The sequence below is a fragment of the Lipophrys pholis genome (genome assembly GCF_963383615.2).
Source record: "Lipophrys pholis genome assembly, chromosome: 4".
Classification (NCBI taxonomy): domain Eukaryota; kingdom Metazoa; phylum Chordata; class Actinopteri; order Blenniiformes; family Blenniidae; genus Lipophrys; species Lipophrys pholis.
This window is the reverse complement of record NC_137637.1, coordinates 27313639-27338628: the sequence shown is the minus strand read 5'-3', so window position 1 is coordinate 27338628 and position 24990 is coordinate 27313639. Positions and strand designations below refer to the sequence as shown.

At 43.0% G+C, this 24990-nt stretch overlaps 1 protein-coding gene across 1 annotated transcript; it reads left to right on the top strand.

Annotated features, from left to right (window-relative positions):
* The first annotated feature begins 1963 nt into the window (after positions 1 to 1963).
* Positions 1964 to 24312, top strand: LOC308108205 (proto-oncogene tyrosine-protein kinase Src-like). The gene is made up of 12 exons (XM_080460982.1): positions 1964 to 2354; positions 11436 to 11717; positions 13296 to 13395; positions 15707 to 15805; positions 16078 to 16181; positions 18682 to 18831; positions 18950 to 19105; positions 19339 to 19518; positions 19844 to 19920; positions 20011 to 20164; positions 20522 to 20653; positions 21686 to 24312. The coding sequence occupies exons 2-12, from the start codon at positions 11444 to 11446 to the stop codon at positions 21892 to 21894; spliced, it is 1635 nt and encodes a 544-aa protein (XP_080317108.1). The 5' UTR covers positions 1964 to 2354; positions 11436 to 11443; the 3' UTR covers positions 21895 to 24312.
* Positions 24313 to 24990: the final 678 nt, after the last annotated feature.

The window sequence follows — 24990 nt, the reverse complement described above, 5'->3', positions numbered from 1 at the left end:
TTCACTTTGACTCTTTGAACTCCGCAAAATATCCTACCCGTTTATATCTGAAAGGCTGAATACATGACAAAGTTCCTATATTGCTAAAGATACAAGGTTGTGGAACTTCCGAATAGTTTTTCACACTTAAGTAATGTCCTGATTATGACTTCTTCCTTTTTCGTTTACACTTTGACACCATGCACATGCAGGTCACAGAGAGGTTGATTGTAAAAAGCCAACAGGGCAGTGAGCCATCTGAAACGTCCATGAGGTGAAGTGTGGTGGTTTCCTAGAGACTGCAGCCAGCCTGCACAAGAAGTCAGTGGCGAACAAAACATTTAGCATGCTGCGGCATTGGGTGCACATATCAAATCCTCTTTGTCTGAAAATAGGAGGCACGTTGTCTGAATTAGCTCAAGGGATGGCTTAAGGGGAGAAGTTGCAGACCTTACACAGCTGCTCTAAAAACACCTTCTAGATGGTAAAAGTGGTAATGAGAGTTGTGATGGCTTCAGTTATTATAATGGAGGCTTTGCTATTGATCCAACTCCGATCAATATGCCTATTTATCAGTGTCATAATTTAAACGAGAAACCACAAAAAGATATGAAAATACTGCACACTTATCTAAATGTACACTTAATCTTGAGTAGTGTTGCAGGAGATCGAATCAGTAAATAGTTTTCTACTATTCAGGTAGAGGTTATAAATGGAGAAAGAGTTGTTTGCACACTGATTCACCCGTGAATCTAATTCAGAGGCCCCAGTTAACCTAAATACTCCTGCTAAAAAAATAAATGTAGCTGCCTCATCCTGCAGTTTTTATCCATCCATTGGTATATATATTGTGCTCCACATAATCTGTAAGGAATATGAATGAATTTGGGTCTTTCTGATGAATGTTTTTAATGCAATAGTGCAAAAGATTGATTTATCGTTTATACCTGGTGTTGTATGCTTTGTATGTCAAACTATTTTCCTGTCTTGTGTGTGACGAGTCTCAACTACAGTTGGTAAAGTATCTCCAAGTAAATATGTTGTCTCTATAGGCATAGTACATTGATCTGTTTTTGTTAAGGATTATCATTACAATATAAAACAGATAATTTCTTGATAAACAGAACATGTTTTTTAACTGCTTAAAGTAAAATAAAAACAAGTCAGTCAAATTTGGTGAAAAATAACTGAATTCTTTGTCGCTTAGCAACCAGATTGACTATCTAGTATGAAACTCTCCGGTATCTCGGTTTAGAAAAAAAACTACATAGATTTTCATGTGTTTCTCGATATATTTGTTTAGTTGTACAACTATTGGTACATTTAAGCGTTTCAGACAGTTAAAGGCTTTAGAAAAGCTACTGGGGGTGGTGAATCAAACGTCGAGTTACGCAACACGTCGAGAATCCACCGGTGTTACGACGAGTTCTGCAGGACGGCTGGGTGATGCACGCTCCTCAGTTGTGCAGTGAAAGATATCAGATCATGACTTGTATTTCCGCAACGTACCCTACCGAATCCAGAGACACCCAACTAAAGTTGTGTTATATGCTTTTTTTTTTTTCTTTTACAATTTGAATGTCCAATACTTGCATCCTCTGCTTTTTAAACCAGGAGCACACTTTTTAAAATGACTTTTTTTTGTTGTTTTTAGCATTGAAGTATGTTGCATTACACTTTATTCACGTCATTACTTGTATTATTCTTTAAATTTGATTCAACTTTGAGGACACTTCTGAGAAATACATCCCCTCTTTTACACTAAAAAAAAAAATCATACGTCTATTTTACAAATGGTCTTGTCTGCAAAAGATACATCTCTCAACAAAATCAAATTCACACAGAGATTTATCGGAACCATGTAGATTTGGTATCCTCCATTGTACGTGCTCGCCGCGCCTGAGGGTGCGCTATTCAGCAGCCATACAGAATTCCTCGTAACACCGCTGCTCCGTAAAGAGCGTCGCGTCCAGCCTCTTCATCTGAGCGCTCTCGCGTTTCGTCGGTGATGCACTATCCCGTCGCTCTCTCTCCCCCTACGAGGCATGTCCACCACTCCCGCTCCGTCAACTCTCCCGGCCAGCTGAAGCGGTGTGCTGTGTGTCCGGCCCGGCAGCAGCAGCTGTGCCCCCTGCTCCTGGAGGCAGTCCCCGTCATGACCTCCTCCTCCTCCTCCTCCTCCTCCTCCGTCTCCTCCTCCTCCTCCTGCGATTCTGCCTAAATTCACTAAATGGGCTCCGTGGCTGGGCCGAGGTTTCCACAGCAACTGGCCATCCGCTTCCATTATTTTTCTAATGAGGACATCGGCGCGGATCTAACACGGTTCCTCTCTGCGCGTCTCTGATTTTCGGGCTGAATCTCCAGACGCGTCAAAGGTGAGTTAATTAGAGCTTGTAGTATTTTAGTGCTGGGGGGGTGGTGGTGGTGGTGGGGGGGCGAGCTTTATGCATGTTTACAGTCCGTGTGTGTGTGTCTCTGTGTGTATTTTCAAATTTTTCAATGTGGTTTGTTGCTGCGCATTTTGCCCCCACACGGCTGTTTTACGCACACGGAGTGTTTCATTGTTGCACAGGCCATTCAGTCTGTGCTGCTCGCACATTTGGCCAGTGCCACTCAGTCTGTGCCAGGGGCTCGGTGCTGGACCCCGTTCTTTTTTCTTTTTTTTTTTTACACTACACCTCGCTAAATCCGAACCATATGTGCGATTGTCATAATTCAGACTTTAGTCACGGCCACAAGCAGCTCGGGGAAGACGCAGTAAATCGAGTGCGCACGGAAAATCAAGCCAACAAGCCATCGACGTTCAAAATGGAGCTGTACCAGCACCTGTTTTGATTCATCAGGCCGCATATGCGCTGTGTGCGAGCCGGAGCCGACAACAGCCACACTTACATTGTCCCTTTTTTTTTATTTGTTTGTTTTTTTTAATGCCCGTTCCCATTCACAAATCCCTGTTTACGTGCCCAGTGTGGATCCGTTTGGCAAACACGGGACTGTGTACGTTTTTGATCTGATTTCATTTATTTTTTTAATTCCCTCCCATAGTAAAGACATTATCATGTTGACAGCTGCTACTCCTGTAGGCAGCTCCTACCCCACCCCGGGTTTCTTTGAAAGCAGCTTTGCTCACAACAACTGGTGTTTAATCCCGTGGAAATAGCATTTTAATTATGTACCTAATCTATTTACATTTACTTTGGGCCTTTTTTGTGTGTGTGTGTGTGTGGGGGGGGGGGGGGGGGGGCAGCTAATTTCCATAAGACACTAGATTGATGTTCGCTATGAATGAAATGCTTGAATGATGAGAAAAGCTCAATATTGGGTTTGTATCACTGGGCGACCTTAGAGGATGGAATTATATGCTGGACTCATCTGTGGTTAGTGGAGCATAAGGAATAATCTAAACAAAACAACAACAACAACCTTGTTGTGCTGCCAAAGTCATTCTTACAGTTACTTACAAATGTTCTACTGGGAAAAAAAAAAGAGGTGAAAGTGGGTCAAAATACAACGTATTCCTTGTCGGAGGGGCAGTCAGAGATTGATGTTGCCTTCAGGGCTGCAACCAGGGATTATCTTTGTTATTGATTAATTTATTGGATGTTTTCTGAAACAATCGATCTGTGACTCATTACATTTTGACTAAACCCAAGGTTACATCTTCATATGTGTTATTTTGTTTGGCCTCTAGTTTAGAAGACACTTTTATTTAATTGCTGCTGAAAACAGATAAGAAAAACCTAAAAAGCTCAGATTGTGGGAGGAGCAGGAGTTTTTTTTTTTCTCTTCCCTTTAAAAACAATGCCATCCTGCTACAATCGGAATAAAATAATGCAGCAATCATGTAAAAATGTGTACATCATATCGAAGGAGAGATATGTGTTGAGCTGTAACCTAAAGCCTGAGCTCAGTGGCCAAAGGTTAATAGTGTTAACTTGATAATAAAGCCCAATTGTCTGTTTTATTGATTAAAAAATAAAAGATTCACAAGACAATACGTTGTTATTGGATGTGAGTTGTATATCAAATAACGTTTCCTTTTTTTTTTTTTTTTTTTTTTTTTTAAATCTCCTGGATGGGTTGTTTTGAAAATCAACTCTTAACTTCCATGCCGTCATTAAGTAGCTTGTGAATATGCAGAGTTAATCACTTGCGAAGAGTCAGGAACTTCTGACTCGGCCCAGGCTCCGCGTCCTGTAAGATTAATCATGCAGCAGCAGCTGTTCCTCGTGGCCCGGATCGCTGGCTGCCAGAGCCATCACTTAAAGATGGACACAAAACGGAAGTGGGTTTTATCAGCCGAGTGCCACAGTGCACCCCTCCACCTCTTCCCCTTCTCGCCTTCCCTCAGCGCGTTGCCCAGCGGGAGAAAGGAGGAGAGATAAGACGATACAGCGAGACGCAGGCTCACACTTTGTAAAGTCTGCGGGGTTAATAATGAAAAGATCTGGAGGAAAGACAACTGAGAAGATGTGACTGTGGCAGTAAATGGGACGAGGCTTCTCAGCTGTGCGACTTGTTTTTTTTTTTTTTTCTTCTTCAGTCTGCTTCCTATTCCCTCACTAACCCGGCCTATATATATATATATATATATATATATAGATGATCTGTGTATTATACATGTTTGCAAACTACACTGTTTCGTCGTGCAGCATAAAGCGGGACGGGACAGTAACACTAATGTGCTCATTTCCTCTCGTTTCTGATCTTAAGAGCCATCTTTGCTTTCTCCCCTCCCCTCCCAAGGGCAAACTGCAATTTTCCCACTCAGCTGAAACATTGGCTGGAGCTGCTTCGGTATCTGCTGCACAGTGGCAACTGTTTCCGTCTGTTGTGACTCGGTGAGGTTTGCCGCGGCCAAATGTGCTTATGTGCTTGATCAGAAATGTACAGCTTAGTGTGCTCGGCTTCAGATGGCGGATTACATATGTTCGTCATGCAGGCCAAACGTGGAAATGAATTTGAGCATTTTATTTTCTCCACATTTATTGGAAGCATGTGTGTTGTTATCCTAGTATTCCATTTTTGTCTCATTTGTCATTTAATATGAAGTATATATACTTTTTTTTTTTTATCTACCAGACTTCTGCGTTATGAATCTATGTTGAGGTCTGAAGTAAATGTACTATGTCAGAGTTTGCTATCATTCCAAGACGGGCTGCACAATATATTGCAAATGTATTGACGTTGCGATATCCGCAAATGCATATTGAAATCCGTTCATCAGCAGTTGTACGATTTTAAATACTTTCCTGTTACTTGGTACTTAGACAGGAGAGCTGCTGCAGACTGAATCATTACAGCAGAAACCACAGATCAAGATGGATCGCACCAATTTCTTGATGGCCTCATCGGCCTTTAGGGGCCCAAAGAGGATTATTCGCTTGGAAAGGTTCTAGACAGCCCGCATTAGTGGCCTGTGCCATTGTTCACGTTCATACAGATATTTGTGTGTCCTTGTGTCCGTTATTGCACTACTACATCACTCCAATGTTCAAACTTCAGCGGACTTAATGAAAGTTGAACGAGGACATATTGAAAAGGAGTGATGACGAAGGGAGTTTTTATCTGGACGCTTGGCGGCACGTTACAGTCGCCGTTGTTGCAGCCTGTGTCGGAATAGTGTATAATAACACGGCGCAAGGATGCTTTTGTCGCCATGTGATGTGGTTGTAGGTCCTGAAAAGGTGTTGGGTGAAGGTTTTGTGAAAAAGTAGACACCTAGAAACCATGGTCTAATTGTTCATATTTCTTCACCTTTTCCTCTCGAAAAGGTACCAAAAAACTGTTGAGGCTGAGAAAACTGCTGCATCAGAACAGTGCCAGGAACAGCCTTTGTGTTCAAGAAGGCAGTGAGACGGTGAAACACAATCCAGGAAGTCAAGTTGGAGTAACAGATTAACAAGGTTAAAGGCTTATCAGAGGGATTTTACCACCCAGTGTAAACAGAAGCAGTATAGCGTTACAGGACACTCTGCCTGCACTCTGCACCTTTCTGCCTGAAGTTCCACTGTTTGCCACAATGTCACAACATTTTCTGAAAGATTACAGACAAACCACACACACACACACACACACACACACACGGGCTTCATGGTGGCCCACTACAGGAAAAGGTTGAGACAGACTTGGTCAGATTCATTCTCTTGAGAAAAATAAATGTTTTCACAGAAATTCATGCAAAGTTTTGAAGGGAGACGTCGAGAAAATTTCACTGGACGAAGCAAAGCTTTCACCAGCTGTGGCGCTTGAGGGGAAAACCTCAAGGAATCCACCGAATGTGGTGGTCACGAATGTCTGTAAAAATAAGAAGGCGGTCATGAGGCATAAACCTTCACTTTATAAACTCCCATTACTGTGGAATCACATTAAAGCTTTCCACAGACGCCATAGACGAAACAATGACAGCAGAGAAAGACTCCTCCGCTGTATTTATCAAGACCGTATGGAAGGTCGCATTAGAGCGCAGGTAGACGCACCTAATTCAAGGAATGGCCATACGGGATGTGGTTTCAAGGCCTTTTCTGTTTAATTTATCGGCATTCCTCTCAGGCATCCAGGAATTTCAATTTTTTTTCTTCTTTACTTTCTCTTTATAGTAAAACTCTCTCACGCCCAGTATTTACTTCATGTACAGATATGGATATCAAAGTATTCAGCCCAGCACCGAGACTGTGAGAAATGAACCGGTTAGTGATAAATGTTGTGTCAATATTGAAGTGCGCATGAAGTCCATTGTGATCTTGAGGTAAATACCACTCGGAAAGCAGCCTTTGAAAGGAAACCTATACTTGCCTCCATCCTTATCTAATCCTTGAATCGCTCTTCCACCAACATGAAAGGTGCAGGTCTATTTTATTTTTTAACGTTTGAAACCATGTAATACATAACCCGAAGGTACTTTGTGCACAAGGAAACCGATTCCAAAGTCCAAGGAAATCACGTGAGAAATACTCACACCCATAATGCAATGATTTAACTCATGTCACTTGTGAGTTCTAAATGAATGTTGGTGATTACGCAATTCAGGGTGCAAAGTAGCAGGAGTGTCTGTTGGAAAAGAGATTCAGATTTCTGTCCCTACAAAAAAAAAAAAAACGGGAGAATAAAGCGTCTTTGTTGCCCGTCTTCCTCCTTCATCTCCCTCCTCACTTCCTTCCTCCCATCCCGCCCTCCCGCGGCTCAGGTGCCTGTTCCTGTTGCATTCGCTGGCAGTGGACGCGCTGCGGTGAAGTCTGCTTTCCCACATTCCTCTGTCCTCCTGCTCTATGAAAAAAAAAAAAAACCCTCATTCATATTGAAACATTTCCTTGTCTCTCACTTCTTGTATTTTTCCTTTTTTTTTTTATTTTTTTTTTTTTTTTAAGCTCTCCTGGCCTGCCATCTTTGTAAGACCCTGGAGTGTCTTTATCTTTTTCCCCTTTCTTTTTATACCCGTGTATCTTTTCTACGTGTCCAATGCACTTAAATCAATGTTGCTGAATCATCATCCCTCCTCCTTTTTATCCCACATTTTACATCACATTGTTAGACGGAGATATTAAGGCCCCGTGACACCATATTAGGAGAGGCGTGAGGCTCTGCTACTGTTTACATGCGCAGCCTCTGAGGCTTTCAAGGGTACTGTGGTGTGTGTGTGTGTGTGTGCAGTGTCCTGGAGAGAGCCAGAGTCAGCACTGGACACTGCGTCCACTGTGGCTCTCCGAGGACCCCGACTGTACGGCTCATTGCCCCTCCTCATCAGTGTGAGACTAATTCTAATGATTAATCAGCCCCCACCCCTCCCCCCCACCCCAAATCAATCTCAGACCTAATCAAAGCCAGAAACGGAACATCAGGGTTAAACTGCCTTCCTCTGCCGAGCGCTTTTCCTTTCTGCCCGCAAGGAAACAATTTCGGTGCTGAAACCGCATTCGCTCCAATCTGTTTACCAATAAAAGGGAAAGTTGCGGCATGTGAAAGATATGTGTGCAAGGAGCTGTCGCCGCAATAAATGCTTTGATAATCCCGGAAGGCAGTCGTTTATTTCTTTAGAATCTGAACTTAAATAAAACTACCCTGAAAGCAGACTGTGTTCAGGTCAACGGTATTAATGGATTGAAAAATGAGTCTTTTCCTCCTGGGGTCGGCACACATGAGTTGTCGGTTAATTCCAAAGTCGAGTATTAAGAATAATCTTCTTCCTCTTTTGGCATTTTCTCTTTAATGGTTACCATCAAGGAGATTCCTGTTTCCTCCTCGCTCACTGCATCCATAGACCTCCGCCCTATGATTCCTTCTCTCCTCTTTCCCGGCATCGTTATCTTCTACATCTTTTTTCCCTACGTCGCTATTGTCTCTCCTACATACGTGACCCAACCATCTCATTTATCGAAACCGCAAAACTGTGCAACATTATCTAAAAATGGGTAGAAACATGTAGCTCTCAAGGTCACCTTACGTCACATATGGACGAGCATACAAACAGGAGGAAAATGAAAGAATACGGTTTAGTGAACGCAGTCTATATGCTGAGACCTGATGGTGAGGCGGGACAGTATTGGCTACTTTAAGCTATAGTGATGGTCGACCAAATGCAGTGATTGACGTTTTTTTGTCCTCATTTTCTCTTCCTACCTTTGTTTGTTAATTGCTGATCAGACAAAATATCCAATTTGTGACTTAAAACTGTGTTCCCACTTTCATCTGAGCATTATGACATTACAAAGTCTAGAAATCTATTCTGTAGAACTAACATATTTCCATAATACGCCACAGTGAGTATCTGTCAGTCTTTCATTATTCTCGCTGATGTTATGTAACATCTGTAAATATAGAATCATACATGGTCATGTTTAGTTGTTTTTTTTAATACCTCTATCAAGCGGTATTTCAGCTTTAATTCCTTTCATCGTCCGGGATTATTGTTCCTCAATTGCAATGAGATCCTCATGAGGAATACAGCTCTGAAACCATTTCCCCCAATGGTCAGTGTGCGAAGCTTAAGTAATGTGACTGTTCTTTTTAAACGTATATCGCATTTATTTTCATAATTCAAGGGTAGATCTGCAGCTTGTGGTTCACAATGAACTCCGCTGGGTACACGGCTTAAACCAGTTTTGCGTGTAGCTTCAGATTTCATTGCTGACATATTTCTGCCGATCTAAACAATTGATATATCTGTTGTCTCAGTGGTTCTGTCGGTGCCTAAAATCAGCTTGAACTGTGATCCATGGTACTGTAACAGGAAGTGTTTAGTCAGCGTCGGAGGTTTTGATCCTCTTAAGTACCGGCACAAGCAACTGGACACAAAGTACCAAGCACTTTTTGGGTGAGCTCGGCAAATACAGTGCTTTACTCTTCACACAATTCACTCGGTCCCGTCCGTCCTTCGGAGCCCATCTCTGTGTGACTCAGTGTTGCACCATGGGATATGGTAACCCCCCAGTGTGCAGATTACATCCTGGCAGGGGTTGAATCAAAGCCTGCGCGACTGTACGAGTGCTTGAAATCACTCGCGCTCAAGTGCGTTCACGAACCCGCCGCAGCTTTACACGCCCACACATCTCCACAGTGGCATCCTACCATGTCTTTGAGAATTCCCATACCTGTGTAATTATGCTATGCTCACACGTCGCACTCAGAACGCCCACCGAGCTTCAGCTGTCCGTTGCGGCATACGACAACCACCCACTCATCTTTGTTTCAGCCTTTTGTCACTTCCTTCCTCCCGGTCTGTTAATAACCCTCTCTGTCGTGTCTGTCAGTCTCGCACAACTGTGTTGGAAACACTCACAAGAATACGTGCATGTGTTTGGAAAAAGGATGTGAGACACAACTGCGCTCGGGTGTTAGTGTGCGCCTGAGCCTCGTTTCCCAGAGACCGAGGAACAGCTGCTAATGCACATAAATGCGCGCGCACGCACGCACACACACACACACACACACACCTACGCACATGCATACACTCTGTCTGGAACTGCGAGCGCCTCCGTTCACAAAGGAACAAGGCTGTTTCATGTGTGTGTGACTGTCTCCATTTCAGCTGGCCTGAAATAGCTGGTCTCGCTGTGAGTCACTCCGCAATGCCTGCAGGCGAGGACGGGACTTGGTGTATGAACAAGGCACTCCAACTTTTCTGTGGGTGCACTTGACCGTCGGCGCATGTTTTCTCATCGTCTGCCCTCACGATGACGGCGCCCTCTTCACTTGTTGCCTTCGTCAGGTCCTTACAGATGCGTTCAGCATCAAGACAGGATGAAGATGCAGCACAATAGTTGCCTGTTGAATACTGAACCGTCCGCGTCCTTGTCAGGTTCACCAGTATTACCAGAGCCTTCGGTGCAGCCCAGCAGATCAACGTCTTAGATGTTGGTTCTCCTTGTAAATGCTTATTGATTCTGAATAGATCGAGTTGTGTAGGGATGACCTTGGATGCATGCATGTGGTGTTTGTGGAGTGTTTGCATGTAAACAATTCTGGGACTGGGGCTGCTCCGGGGACACTCTGGAAAATGATGTGACGCTCGGAACGCGCACTACGAATAGGGATTTCTGTTTGAGGAAGGAGAACGACTATCAACGTAAAAGGGGCCACAGCCTGTTTGATGAATGAATAGAAGCTTTTTAATCAACACGTTCGATATTTGATTGATTTAACAGTAACTATTTTCCTATCTAATTTAACGCTACACTTGCTTAAGGATCACATTTCTTGACTAAATATGTTTAAAAAAATTAATGCTGGCATCTTACTTTTAATTTCTTTTCGGAGGAGTATGACTTCTGATGGGATGCGTGTGTGCGAGACTTCTTATGAATATTCTGAGTTTAAAATTGGCCTTGCATCCAGATGATTGCCATGTCTGACGTAAGTTATTACAAGCCAGGTGAAAGAAGACCCCTGGGTTTTGTATGACGGTCGAGGTCACCTCAGAATTTATAACCACTTTGTAATGAATTTAAAAGTAAAATTGCAAATTAGTATTGCTAGAATTCACTATAATGATCAAAATAACACTTTTTAGATCCCAATTAAAAAGAGCTTTGTAGGAGCAGATATGTTGATAATTTAAAAGATATAATGTTGTTGTTTTTTTTTGGGGGGGCGCAAAAGCATCTGAAATAAATCCAGATTAAAAAACTTTAAGAATGGATGAAAGATGCTCACTAAATGCTGGTAAGCAACACAGAGCAAAGGCCTGTGGTCCGATCCTTCATTCCACCTTGTCCACTGTTGTAACTGTGTAAGACGTTATCGGTGTGAATGTGACTGATCATGTCATGTGTGTTAAGACCGCTCAATTGATGAAATGTGCAATGTCCGTGAAGTTAACTTTGATTTTGAAAATGGATTTTCAAAAACTTCTGATGTTCTAGTTTTAAATATAGAGTTAAAAAGATTTTGTGTCTTCATAAACATTCTATTGTGCAAACACTCGTGCTGCAGTCTTACTCATCCTTTGGCTCCCACCCCAGGTCTGCACATGGGGGCGGGCAAGAGCAAGCCCAAGGAGCCGGGCCAGCGCTCCATGAGCCTGGACGGCACTATAGGCACGGGCTCCGACAGCGGGCACTTCCACCACCTGAGCCCCGCCCAGCAGACCCAGACCCCCAACAGGAGCCCGGCTGTGGGGACAGGCAGGCGAGGTCATCAAGGGCAGCACCAGCATGCCCCGACAAACACCCCCGAGCTGGCTCTGTTTGGAGGGGTGGACCACACGGGAACTGTCACGTCACCTCAGAGAGGACCTCTATCAGGTAGGACACACATTTTTGATTTATTTACACAAGCCAATGTGTCAAATGAAGTTGATGATGATTGACAGTATGGTATTTTGTGGTGTGCATGTTTATTTGGTGCAGTTTTAACTTAATTAAGTAAAAATGCATGTGTCCAACTGAAGAGCCTGGATTTGTGGAGAGCAAGCCACAATCCTCCTGTCAAAACTCAGAGTCAGAATATAGAGGAATGCAGGGCAGAATAAGACAAGAGAAACTTGCCAGCTGACTTTATCTAATTTAGGGTCACGAGGGAGCAGTTTTCAGCCGACTGGTGACAAATGGCACCCTGAGTACGCCGGGTCACCAGTCCATCACAGGGTCAACACATGGAAACAGAAAATCTGTCACGCGTTCACACATGCGGGCACTTTAGAGTCTCAAACTAACCTGACACTCATGTCTTTAGTCTGTGGGAAGTGAATGGAGTGTCCAAAGGAAGAACATGGACACAGATAAGCCCTTAAGATCAGACATGAATGAAGGCGAGAGTGCTTCCCTCTACACTAATGTGTGGCCTGTCACAGAAACATATTGGAACCACAAAGTACGCTTAAGTGAAACAACTTGTGTTAACAAGGAGAGTGTAATTTGGGAAGAAAATTCAGTGCAATACTTAATTTGTATTAATATAAAGCACTTTACTGACAACAGTTAAAACACAAATTGCTGGACTGCAGATTTTGTTGCTTCCTCTTGGTTTCTTTCATTGAATTGAGATGGTTTTTCTCTTATTTTTGTTTTTTGTCTGTAATTTGTCAGAGTAAATTAAGTGTGAATGAAGAGGAGCTGATTTAATGGGATCCGATGAGATCTTTGTCCCTGTGACAGCCTACAGATTTGCTTTTTTTTTGGTTCTAGTGTCAGGCCACGAAAAGTGTGCAGCGCGAAACCAAGAATGTGAAAACGTTTCTACAGAGAGTCACATTCACACATAAGGAAGACTCGAAAGTTGTTTGTTTTTCCCACCATCAAACAGCCAGGCTTCACTTTGACTTTGACGCCTAACGCGCCACGCTGTCCAGATTCTCAGTGACATTTAAGCTGTGGTGTGTCTGGACCCGACAGATGGCTGGGGTAATGTTGATCCATCTCGAGAGCCGAGGCATGCCTCGGTATTAAGAGAGCGGTCCTGCTCCTCTCATCCCTTCTGCTGCCGCTCATCTAACGAGCCGATCGATGATTGGCTAAAGAATTCCCTGGTTCGAAGCGCAGGTTCATTAAAGGGAAGGATGGAAAGCGCCGCAGAAAATGGAAGAAACATTAAAGTGATAGCTTTGTCCTTCAAGCACGATTGGTCGCCAGCCGTCTGAATGTCAATATTTTTCATTAGGCATTGGTAAATTGTTCTATATGAATACAGAGCAGCGGCAATATACTTTACATGTGGAACTGAAATGTTGACACGGCTGATTCAAGGGCGAGGCCTGCATCACGGTTTGGTCATTTGGATGGCGCCGCAAGAGAAGCACACTACCATTTAGTGTCTTTATAATTCCATTGTTTCCTAAATGAATATTTTTGTGTGTGTGCGTCTGTTTGTGTGGTTTCTTGCAGGAGGTGTTACTACTTTTGTGGCACTGTATGACTATGAGTCACGGACGGCGTCTGATCTGACCTTTAGGAAAGGCGACCGGCTGCAAATTGTCAACAACACGTAAGGATCAGCCGTCATCCGCCCTTCTCTGGTGCCACAACTGTTGAGACGAACAGATTTGTTGACGCACACGTTGGCGTGGATGCATCTGAACGCGTACATACATTTACGCAGACAAATACACACACGGAGTGGGAGAATCGCTCCATATGTTTACCCAAAGTAAGGAGGGGGGGAAAGATAGCACTTTGCTAATGTATTCTGTTTCTCCTGAGCGACTGTCGTCATTATATTCTTTATAAAGCGGCTGTCATACAGAGATGTGTGCTCACGCTCTTTTATTCCACACAGAAATGATTCAGTCATACCTCCGTCGTATTATCTGCGCTGTGCTGTCATTTAGAGGAGATGGAAAGATTACAACAAAGCTGCAGTATAGCAGTTTGAGCACGTGAAGCAGACTTCTCATGCAGGTGTTTTTAAATAGGAACAATGGCGTTGTTAGATTTCCCCATAAGCACTGTCCATAATTTCCTGCCATAAGTCTGGTCTGCTGTTCTTTATCTCCAGTCTTGCACTGCATAGTGGGGCTGAAAAACAGAATTGAGTTTTACACTTTGTGCAATATCTGCATTACAGAGGAGTACTCTGGGGATTGGATTTTCTATAAATCTTAATTCAACTCATGAACTTGTACTCGTTGGGAGCATATCTGAGAGAATCTATAGTGAGGATTTGGTAATTAATGGAAAGTAAATGACGGACATTTGCATAATCCTCTTTGGTTAAAATGAACAAATATAGTACAAACAACTCTGAAAATGGGAAATCGAAGTTGCACCAGCCCCAGTGTGCAGTCCCTCAGCTTATGCAGCTCCTTTGCTATCTGTCTGTGCTGTGCTGCTTGCCTTGCTGTGTCTCCTTGCTGTGTTTTGATGTGTCTGCTGTGTCTGTTATCTCTCCCTCTCTCTTCCTTTCTCATGCTTCTTGGTTTCTCCTAGGAAAAAGTACAGCTTCAGGTCAGTAATATTTAATGCCATAAAAGAAAAACATCTAATGCAACCTTTTGTTCACAGTCCCGTTGCTACTGCGGGGATCAGACTCATCGTGATGAATTAATAAATCCGTTGCCCTGTCTTGCCTGGTAACTAATGCAATGAGAGGTTGTAGAGTAACAGACGTGAGGAACTACAAGTAGAACAAAAGGTTGCTTATCTCTGTCAGTTTCCTCTTTTTAACACATTCTCTTCCTGTCTCGTGAATGTAGGTGTGGGATGAAATCTGAAAACCTCAGTTTCCTTTTTTGTTTTATTCCCGGCGTTACGTGCTTCTCTCAAATGACGTAAAAGTTTAACTTCTGTGAGTTAAACTTGAGCGTTTGAAATACCGCGTCGGTGCAAATGTGGTACTATTTTACGGTAAATATGAAATGTTGTTCCTAATGAAAAGAGTAGAACAAAACGTACTTTCTCTGGCTTACAAAACGTAGTAATCCACAAACTAAACGAGAGTCCCTAACACAATAAATGTTTGAAGCAGTAGCACAAAAACCTTCTAAAATGCAGATCTTGTTTTAACTGCCTGCCCGGTAAACATCTTGATTGGAGTCGGGACTTCATTTAAGAGTAAAAGTGCTTTGGAATTTCAGATATTCTGATTAAGCTTTACTACCATTTGGAATAACTGTTCAGCATCCTAACTTTCAGTTTTACGTCGCATAGTTCAGCGAACTTGTTTAATTTGCGTGGCGGCTCGTTTATTGCTTTTACAAACTCACGGAAAGTCAAAAGAAGGAAGTTAATGTGACGCTGGTGGCTGATAACCATGTGTTGCAGTTTGATGACAAAACGATCTTCCTCTGTGACCCCGGGCTGTGATGCTAAAACTTAGCCGAACAACTACCACCCGTTTCGGAAGGCCTCATACGGAGACGCACGGCTCTGCCAGTAATCAGTAATTAGACTCCTCATAACAAAGAGTTTCCAAGAGAAGGGACAGTCTGTAATCAAGAGACAATATGAAACGGCTTTCAAAAGGTAGCGTGGGACGATATCATAACACATAAAAGTCATTAACTGGCTTTGGACTGTGTATTTAGGATTTTCTGACCTGAGATAACATGAGTATAAAAGGCCCAAAGATTTAAAATTTCTACGTCAATCGTGAAGTTGAATCAGCAGATAATAATTTGTATTTTTCAAGTGTCTGTTCTCCTTTCAATATTGTTGGGTTTTTCTTTTTAAATAGGATCTCAATTGAGGATTTTAAACTAAGAAATGTGTTTTCTGATTAGGTGTTTCCTTTCTGGTTGACTCTGTTGTTCTCTCTCTCTTTCTCTCTCTCTCTCTCTCTCTCTCTTCTCGCTCCACAGAGAAGGAGACTGGTGGCTCGCCCGCTCCCTGACGACAGGAGAGAGCGGTTATATCCCCAGCAACTATGTGGCTCCGTCTGACTCCATCCAGGCAGAAGAGTACATTAACCTATTTTTTTTTTCCCACTGCCATTGTTTACTTTAAAGTTTGTTTTCCCCACTTGTGTGTCAGAGCAGATATCAGTGCACTGCCTGAACGTAGCTGTATCTTCAAGATATTATGATGACAAGGTCGCGTTTAAGTTAAATGTTCAGTGAGCTGATACTCTTTATTTTCATACGGCGGTTTCAGTCCAGGAGTAACTCTGCCTGCTCCCACTGCTCAGTGCTCGCTGCTAACTGAGGGTACTCTCTGTGGCCCACTTTGGCAGGTGGTATTTTGGGAAGATCACTCGCCGTGATTCAGAGAGGCTCCTTTTGAACCTGCAGAACAGACGAGGAACCTTCTTGGTGAGAGAGAGCGAGACCACTAAAGGTGAGAGAGCGGACATTTGCATCACCCCAGGGGCTTCAGTCATTATCAAAGAGCCATTACGAAGGCCAATTACCTCCTGTGCCTTCCCCTGCACCGCTTCATAATAATCCATTAAAACGGTTATTTGGAGGATTTATAAAGGGGTGGGGGGGAGAAAATCACTTAGTAAGATTGTTTTTGGCGAGGACAATTTATTTCTATATCTGGTCGAGATGACTTTTTAACACCCTGGTTTGAAATGTTATGTAGATTTGTTTTTATAAAAAATAAGATGAAGATGCATTACATGATTTAGACAGTGCTACTTAACCTTTGCATTGCTAAAGATTTGTTTAACAATAAATAATCGGGGAAAAAGAATCTTGGTATCAGTTAGACGGGGCCCTTCTGATGATGTAGTGCTTTGGGAGAAGAGTTTGCATGTTCTCCCTGTACTCCTTAGACTCCAGTTTCCCCCTACATTCCAAAAATGTACATTTGAGATTAAATCGCCTCCTTAGAGTGAATGTCTCTCAATCTGTGCAGGTTGTAACTTGGCCTTGTCCATAGTCTGCTCGGACTGGCTCCAGCAATCTCGCAACCTTAAGTGAAATGAGCTGATAGGAGAATGATGGATAGAATGATCATGAATGAACAAAATATTGAGGCTTAATGATAAAAAGTTTAGCGTCAAGCAACATGCCAGTCATCTAGTTGCTCGTCCCCTAAATGTGCTAATAGGCTGACTCCTACTGCCATTATATTAAATATCATCATGCTTTTAATTGTAGTGGGACAAAGCAGGCACCATGAAAAAAACTCAATTTTGAGCTCCAAAACATTGATAATCCTTTTCATTTCTTTTTATTAGTAATTAGTTTGGTGGGGCTGCTGCTGCTACTAAAATATTATTGAAAAGAATTATGAGCCGCTGCACTAATTAAGTTGTAACATGATCAGTGGTTGTGTTTCCATGTTGTTGAGTAATGCATACATTATCCAAGGAAATTTTCCTCACAAAGCATGTTTGATTTAAAAAAAAAAAAAAAAAAAAAAGGCTTTTTTAAATTGGACATGCATTAAATTGTGTGACAAAAGGAAGTAAAGGAAACTTTTTCCGGGTCCCTGGAGCTCACTCTGCACGGCAGATGTGAATTGCTTTGAAATGAGTAGATCTTTAGGGACTCAATTTGAAAGAGGCAGAACCTTGTAATTAAGTCATTTGTTAACGTTCTCACAGGCCTGTGGTGCCATATCTTTGTTCTCTGAGCTCGTGGCAGAGTTTTGCATCTTTCTCTGAAAGTCCGCACTGAGAGCGAGTCCCTGTGACGTCGGTGGACTCTTCGGGGGGTTGTTTTGGAGGAAGTGTGGGGAAAATGGAAAAGAGTGGAGTGGGCTGGGCTTGTGAATGGATAGGGGTGAATCACTATGCCAGAACTAGGTCAAGCCTAGGAGGGTGCTGGATTTCCCTCCGGCTATAAGTCTCTGTTCTCCCAACACACACACACACACACACACACTGAGAAGAGGGAAGGAGAAGGATGAACTGTAAAAGGGGAGACTCGTAGGAAAAGGGGGAGGATTGGTGGGAGGAGCGTTGGCAGGAGAAGCGGTGGCCTCTGGGTGTGTTCTGTATTAGATGTCCAACGCGGAGATCACAGTGTGACAGATATGAGCTGAGCCATGCTGCCCACATGCTGTAGATTCTTTAAATCCTACCAGACTGTTCAAGACGAATCTGATCATTTACTGAGGATCGGAGTGTAAGGACTCAAGTTGTGATCCACGTCGACATGGCTGGGATAGTACTTGCAGGTGTTTATATTAAAAAATAAAAATAAAATTCCCCTCACAGGGGGAATAAAATGACAATAATGCTGCACAGCTGAACTGTGAAAACTGTTTAGACTCAACAAATAAAGATAACCACAATGAAGAATTTACTTTGAGCAGGTTTTTCTTTGCTCCTGAATCTGACAGGGTTGTGATGGGTAAAGGGATTGAGCTCCTGCTTGGCATACTCGGAGCAGGTCTTCCCTTGCAAGAGATTTTCTCTGACGTGGGAAGAGAAGCGAACATCAGTGAGCAAAACTCCAGATCAAAGAGGATTGATTTTTTCTTTTTTTTATCTTCTTTCTCTAACAGCCTCCCTGTAGAGCCTAGGTTTGTCAAGTCAGTTCAGCCTTTTGTGAAAACACAATATATTCCAAGAGCTTGAATTCTTTATTGTATTATTGCTATTGACACAAAGATTAACTATATTTTACGGTAACTTGCTTATTTGAATTGACTTTTTAAGCTTTGGCCCAAAACAAGATTAGGAAGTTCTGTAAAATCCCACATTACTGTGCAATGGACAAAATGGACAAGGACATTAAAGCTTAGTTGGGTATCAGTGGACCTCATACAGGGAGTTTAGGGGCACAGCTGCTTGGAAATTCAACTCGCAGCTGTCGCACATGCCCAGAGCTGCCTTTATTGTTCTAACCTGTCTCTGTCTGTTGTTCTGTCTTGTTCACAGGGGCATATTGTCTGTCAGTGTTGGATTATGATAACACCAAAGGCCTGAATGTTAAACATTACAAGATCAGGAAGCTGGATAGCGGAGGTTTCTACATCACTTCTCGCACCCAGTTCACCAGCCTCCAGCAGCTCGTCTTCCACTACCGCAGTGAGTCACAGCTGCTCCCCGTCAGCTAACAACAGGCATCAGCCCTCATAGTTAACCTTTTCATGAGACGTTTGCTCTTAATATGCCCTTTCGCGTCCTCTCCTTGTCCCTGCTTCAGAGCACTCTGATGGGCTGTGCCACGCTCTCACAGACGTTTGTCCCGTGGCCAAGCCTCAGACCCAGGGACTGGCCCGGGATGCCTGGGAGATTCCCAGAGAGTCCCTACGCCTCGACCTTAAACTGGGACAGGGCTGCTTTGGAGAAGTCTGGATGGGTAAGAAACACAAATATGTCACATTCGAATGGAAAGGATATCAGAATTGAGTCTCCTTGTGTAGTGCCCTGTATTCTCAATACTGGACAATTCTATGTTATGAATCCCCTAAAGGAATATTCAGTCTAATCTAATCTAATCCCGACTCGTGTATGAAAACAGTGGCCCATTCACAACAGCGCTTTATTGTAACAATACCATAACGAGGCGACTGTGCTTCTGTTGTTGGACAGGTACGTGGAATGGCACAACACGGGTAGCCATCAAGACACTAAAGCCTGGCACCATGTCTCCAGAAGCCTTTCTCCAGGAAGCACAGGTCATGAAGAAGCTGAGGCACGAGAAGCTCGTTCAGCTGTACGCCGTTGTGTCCGAGGAGCCCATCTACATTGTAACGGAGTATATGAGCCAAGGTAACGAATCACAGCATGACGGCGGCCAGTCATCAAATGTTAATGGTCAAACCCATTTCCAGCTTGTTTTGTTTTTTTTGTTTTGTTTTTTTATCCTGATGCAAGGCAATTTGAATTTAAATCAATTAGATCACTTCTAAACTTTCCCCTTGTTTATTCATGCTTTAGAAAACCATATTTCCAATTTCTGTAGTTTTTGTTTTGCAGCTTATGGCGATTGGTCCAATAATTTAATTGACAGTTAATCATTTGGCAACTATAATTTGACACATTCCCTGCTGCTGTAATCCCTACGAACACAATATTATTGACCTTCCTCTCGCAGGCAGCTTGCTGGACTTCCTTAAAGGGGAAGCTGGGAAACTGCTTCGTCTGCCTCAGCTGGTGGATATGGCCGCTCAGGTGAATCTACAGAAGATATCAAGGTTTATTGAGCTCCGTGACTCACGATCAGCCATAAAACCGTGACGTCTTTGTCCTCTCTCCTTCCAGATTGCAGCCGGTATGGCCTACGTGGAGAGGATGAACTATGTCCACAGAGACCTGCGTGCTGCCAACATACTGGTAGGCGATAACCTGGTGTGTAAAGTGGCTGACTTCGGTCTAGCAAGACTCATTGAGGACAATGAATACACTGCAAGACAGGGTGAGTTTGCACTTCCCTCACAAAATAGTCACTCCCAGAGTGAATATTTCTGTGTGTGTGTGTGTGTGTGTGTGTGTGTGTGTGTGTGTGTGTGTGTGTGTGTGTGTGTGTGTGTGTGTGTGTGTGTGTGTGTGTGTGTGTGTGTGTGTGTGTGTGTGTGTGTGTGTGTGTGTGTGTGTGTGTGTGTGTGTGTGTGTGTGTGTGTGTGTGTGTGTGTGTGTGTGTGTGTGTGTGTGTGTGTGTGTGTGTGTGTGTGTGTGTGTGTGTGTGTGTGTGTGTGTGTGTGTGTGTGTGTGTGTGTGTGTGTGTGTGTGTGTGTGTGTGTGTGTGTAACAGTTAATTTGTTTAAATCTTCAGGAGCCAAGTTCCCAATAAAATGGACGGCACCAGAGGCAGCTCTCTACGGCCGTTTTACCATCAAGTCGGACGTCTGGTCCTTTGGGGTGTTGCTCACAGAGCTGGCAACTAAAGGAAGAGTTCCTTATCCAGGTGAAAACTACATCAAAAATTCACACACAAAAAAAAAAAGAGTCCTTGCAGCTTCGTACATGAGCGGAAAGTAATCAAGTTCTTTTTTTAAAAACTATAATATAGACAGTCATTTGAAAAAGCCTGCCCTGCTTTAAAATGCCTAACATGCTTAAAACGTCAAGAACTGAAATGACAATGAGGCTGGTGTCAAATTACACCCAGTGCTGCACTGTTGAGAAAAGTGCTTTATTTAAGCAGGCCAAACAGAAATAGGTAAACATTTATGGAAGAATGTTTAAACATACAGAAGTTGAAATGTGTCTTAATTTATTGTCTCTGGGTTTTACATGCTTGTTGCATATTGTTGGTCATTTTGTTCCATCTTTCACTTTTTTGTTGACCAAACAAATACACATGTTTATGTAGATAATACGTGTTGAATAATTGATAGTGTAGGCCTAAAACAGTAAGTCTGAAGTGGTGAAACATGATTGCAAGAGATATGTTAAGTGTTTGATTGTGCTGAAGAGGTGTGGGAGGTTCTACGATCATATGGTTTATACCTTCTTACACTGACAGACCTGCAAAATGAGACATGTGGCCATCAATTCATAACATAATGAGTCCAAACTTTAGCTTTTAAGCGACTTCTGGTATTGTGTGTAGAGAAGTCAAAGGTAGTTTGTTTCTCTAGCATCCCGTCAATATGGTAATTGTTGGTCGGTATTGCTTCCACACTCGTCTGTTCCCTCTTTTGCAGATTAATTGCTTAAAGCCACATGATTTACTCAATTAACCCACTGACACCTCGAGACACATTGCCAAATTCCTTCCATATAAGCTTTTTTTTTTTTCTTTCTTTGTTGCATAAAAGACTAAATGCACTGTAAGCAACAGAAATGCACTTTAGAAAACAAAACGTTGCATTCAGCTCTATCGCACTGAAGCGTCATCAAGAAAAATGCCTAAGTTTACCCCTTGGCCTCAGGATAAAAAGAATTTGTGCACCTTCTAACGCCTTAAGACCTAATTCACTGTTTCTCTCGGTAGGCATGGTGAACCGCGAGGTGCTGGACCAGGTGGAGCGTGGCTACAGGATGCCTTGCCCGGCAGAGTGCCCCAGCTCGCTGCACGAGCTCATGCTGTCCTGCTGGAGGAAGGATCCAGAGGAGAGGCCCACATTCGAGTACTTGCAGGGCTTCCTAGAGGACTACTTCACCTCCACAGAACCCCAGTATCAGCCTGGGGAGAACCTATAGAACCACACACTGAGCTGAACCTGTGGTTGGGGGTATTTAGGGACGGGGTTGGGGTGGGGGGTGGGACTCAGCACAGAACGATCTGCACTAACCGACCTCAGAGGAGCGCCTGTGGGAGGACCTGAGCCTGTGAAACTCAGCTGTGAGGAACCAGAGATTCGTCTGTGGAAGTAAATCCGAGACGGAAACCTGCGAAAACGCTACGAACGAACCCGGAGAAACCCTCCTTTCTGCAAGCACTCCCCGTTTACTCCAGTTCTCCCGCAGAAAAGCGGCTCAGCGCTGTAAAGGAGAACTCTCGCTGGACCAACTCCAGCCCTCACTGAACCGAGTGACTAAAACCTGCGGGGGGATGTTTTCGAGAGGTGCCACTGATGTGGGAGGAACCAAATCAGGATCTACAGATGGAGCAAGAAGGGGGAAGAACAAACCTCCTGTGGAAGAGAGAAGGTCACGGGAGGATATTTCAATCGGGCATGAGCTGTTTTGTGAAACCTCCCTCTCTTTCCCTCTTCTGTCGCGTCTCTTCACCCTTGTCTTGTACCTTTTCCGCCCACAGAAGAGCACTGCCACTGTGGCTCAGGTGCCAAAGGAAAGTCTGTCTCTCTTCGCGTCCTTTATCTCCCCTCTGCCTCTTCTCTATTTCTGTCTGACTTTCAGTATCTCTCTGGTTTTCTTCTCAAGTGCTGCTTCTTCAAAGTGTCTCCAAATAACTCTGCTCTGGAACTCGACTTTGCATTTTTCTCTTTATGTTTACTCGGACAAATGTCCTGTGGTTTAAGGTTTTTGTCCAGCGGCTGACAAAACACTTCAGTTTCACTTTTGTTTTCTGGGACTTTTCAGTAGTCAAGGCTGGTGAAATGGCCATCATGGTAGTGCCAGGGTGGATGTACTCGACAGGCAGGTTATGAAATACTAAAAAAAATATTAGGAGATTTAAATTAACATTCAAGGCCCTTCTCTCTTGTTTGACCATCCTTTCCTTTTCAAGCTGTACGTTGAGCATCCTGCTGGATCGAATCTCGATTGAAAATCATTTAGCAGTTTTAATTCATATCGGTTTGAATTTCTCAGAAGCGTATTTGGGGTATCTTTCATCAAACATTTGTGACTCACTAAGATATGTCTGCCGAACCAATCGTATTAAAAATCCTACTGAACATGCAAACAAACCATGTTTCTTTACTGCTGTATATACCGTTTAATTATCAAGGATAGTTTTTTTTTTAAATTTAGTTTTCCCTTTTATTTAAAACTCCAGAACAGTGAGCCAACAGGACAGAGTAACCTGTTTCCCCTGAAGTCGACAGAAGGGTTTTCTATTCACTTCACAGCTGTTGTCCATATAAAATATGCAACCAGGCAGCCCTAATGAAACTGTAAGACTCTGATCAGGTAACCCTAATAAAACTGTGTTTGAGACTTTTACTAGAAGAGTTGATTTTTGAAGCCAGTTAGCATGCTTTTGTGCTGTACTTGACCATTGGCTGGGTTTGTATTTATGCTGTACTGTACATCAACATGTGTATGTTTACTTTAACTCGAGATCCATGTGAGGCACGGGAATCATTTTAGACCTCTCATCATTGGTGCCATCAAATTATCATTATTTTTTGATATCGTACTCACTGCTGCCAGTTCCCCACTGTCCCAACTGTACATACGATAGCTCCTTAGGGTTAGTTTTTTTGTAAGCCACTTTCAATTTGGCATATACTCCTGTCACACATTTCCCAGCGCTTTGCTTTATGATGCAGACGGTAAGACTGTCGTAGATCTTCTCCAACAGATTCTATGAAACCAGAACATGAGCCATGCAGCAATAACAGGGACGGCGGTCCACCCCCGCGAACATCATGAATTAATTACCCAGTCACGATCAAATGATAATCAATAAAGAGGATGATTCTGGAACTATTCTGACCAAGGACTTTGGGTTGTGACGTGATCATATGACATGAAAAATGAGGTCAAAGATGTAAATAGTATCTTAAACAAATAACTGTGACTATCATGTAATTTGTTTTTGTATAGTTTTTCTTTCATCGCACCTCCACGCCGAGGTTTTTACAGTGACGCACGCCTGCTCCCAAATTATTTAACTAATAATAGGATGCTACTGTAAGCAGGGCTGAAGGAATGTCTTCTCTTTTTTTTTTTTTTTTTTTAATTCTGGAGGTCTGAAACCTCTGATCTGCAAAAGACAATTCAGAATTGGGCTTCACGCACATATATTTAACTAGTTTTCCGAGAACATGTTCTCCATTATCGGTGCGTGTCTTTTTTGAGATGGGGAAATAACCCTCTTTGTTTTGAAACACTGACCCGCCTGTAAGCCACTAGGACAATGTGGAAGTCAGTAGACTCATGACAAGTGTGACTAACGCCAAGGTCTGATTGGGTTTTCTGTGCCATATTAAAAAAAAAAACTAAGTGTCTCACGTCTCTTCTTATTCTTTTCGATGTCCATTTATTTTATAAATCTATGCAGCTTTGGTCCAGCATTCCTACAACTTTATGGCCATTTTGTTCTAAAGGCAAAAACAATTCTAAAAAGAAGGTGTGAGCATTTTGTAAGGACTTCTTTTTGTCTTTTCTTTCATTTTTTTTATTTTTTTTGGGGGGGGTTCCAATGTAACAGGATTGAAATAGGTATTGTGCCACTTTATGTTGATCTTTAAATGTGCAATAAATTATATTTCAAATGTGTTTTGATAAGGGTGTGTGCTGGTGTGTGCTGTCTTCGGACCCGGGGATATCACGCCACGTGGACGTGACTCACTTTCTCTCGAATACAGTGGTGAGCAGGTCGACCGTTTAGGGAAGTGAGAGCCCCATGTGATGATCGTCGGTTTAGGGAGCCTGGATTGCTGTGCACGCAACATAAAAGAGGAGACTGAAAGTGACTAAAAGCGGCGAGGTGTAATTTTAAGTGAGAGAAATGAAACGTCTGTGGCCGTGTAGGTGATGATTGATGTGCGGGGCCCTTTTTGAGAAAGTGCCACTTTGGGTGTATTCGTGATGTCAGCTGAAGTGTGACAGCTGGAGTAAACAGTGATTTGACTTTAGCGTTTGATGGAAGGGCGGAAAAGGCTT

Excerpts from the sequence above, each read along its gene's own strand:
- LOC308108205 (XM_080460982.1), top strand. The coding sequence starts at position 11,444 with ATGGGGGCGGGCAAGAGCAAGCCCAAGGAGCCGGGCCAGCGCTCCATG. Across the intron at positions 13,396-15,706 it reads CTGCAAATTGTCAACAACAC|AGAAGGAGACTGGTGGCTCG; the intron begins GTAAGGATCAGC and ends CTCGCTCCACAG. Across the intron at positions 18,832-18,949 it reads GCTCGTCTTCCACTACCGCA|AGCACTCTGATGGGCTGTGC; the intron begins GTGAGTCACAGC and ends TCCCTGCTTCAG.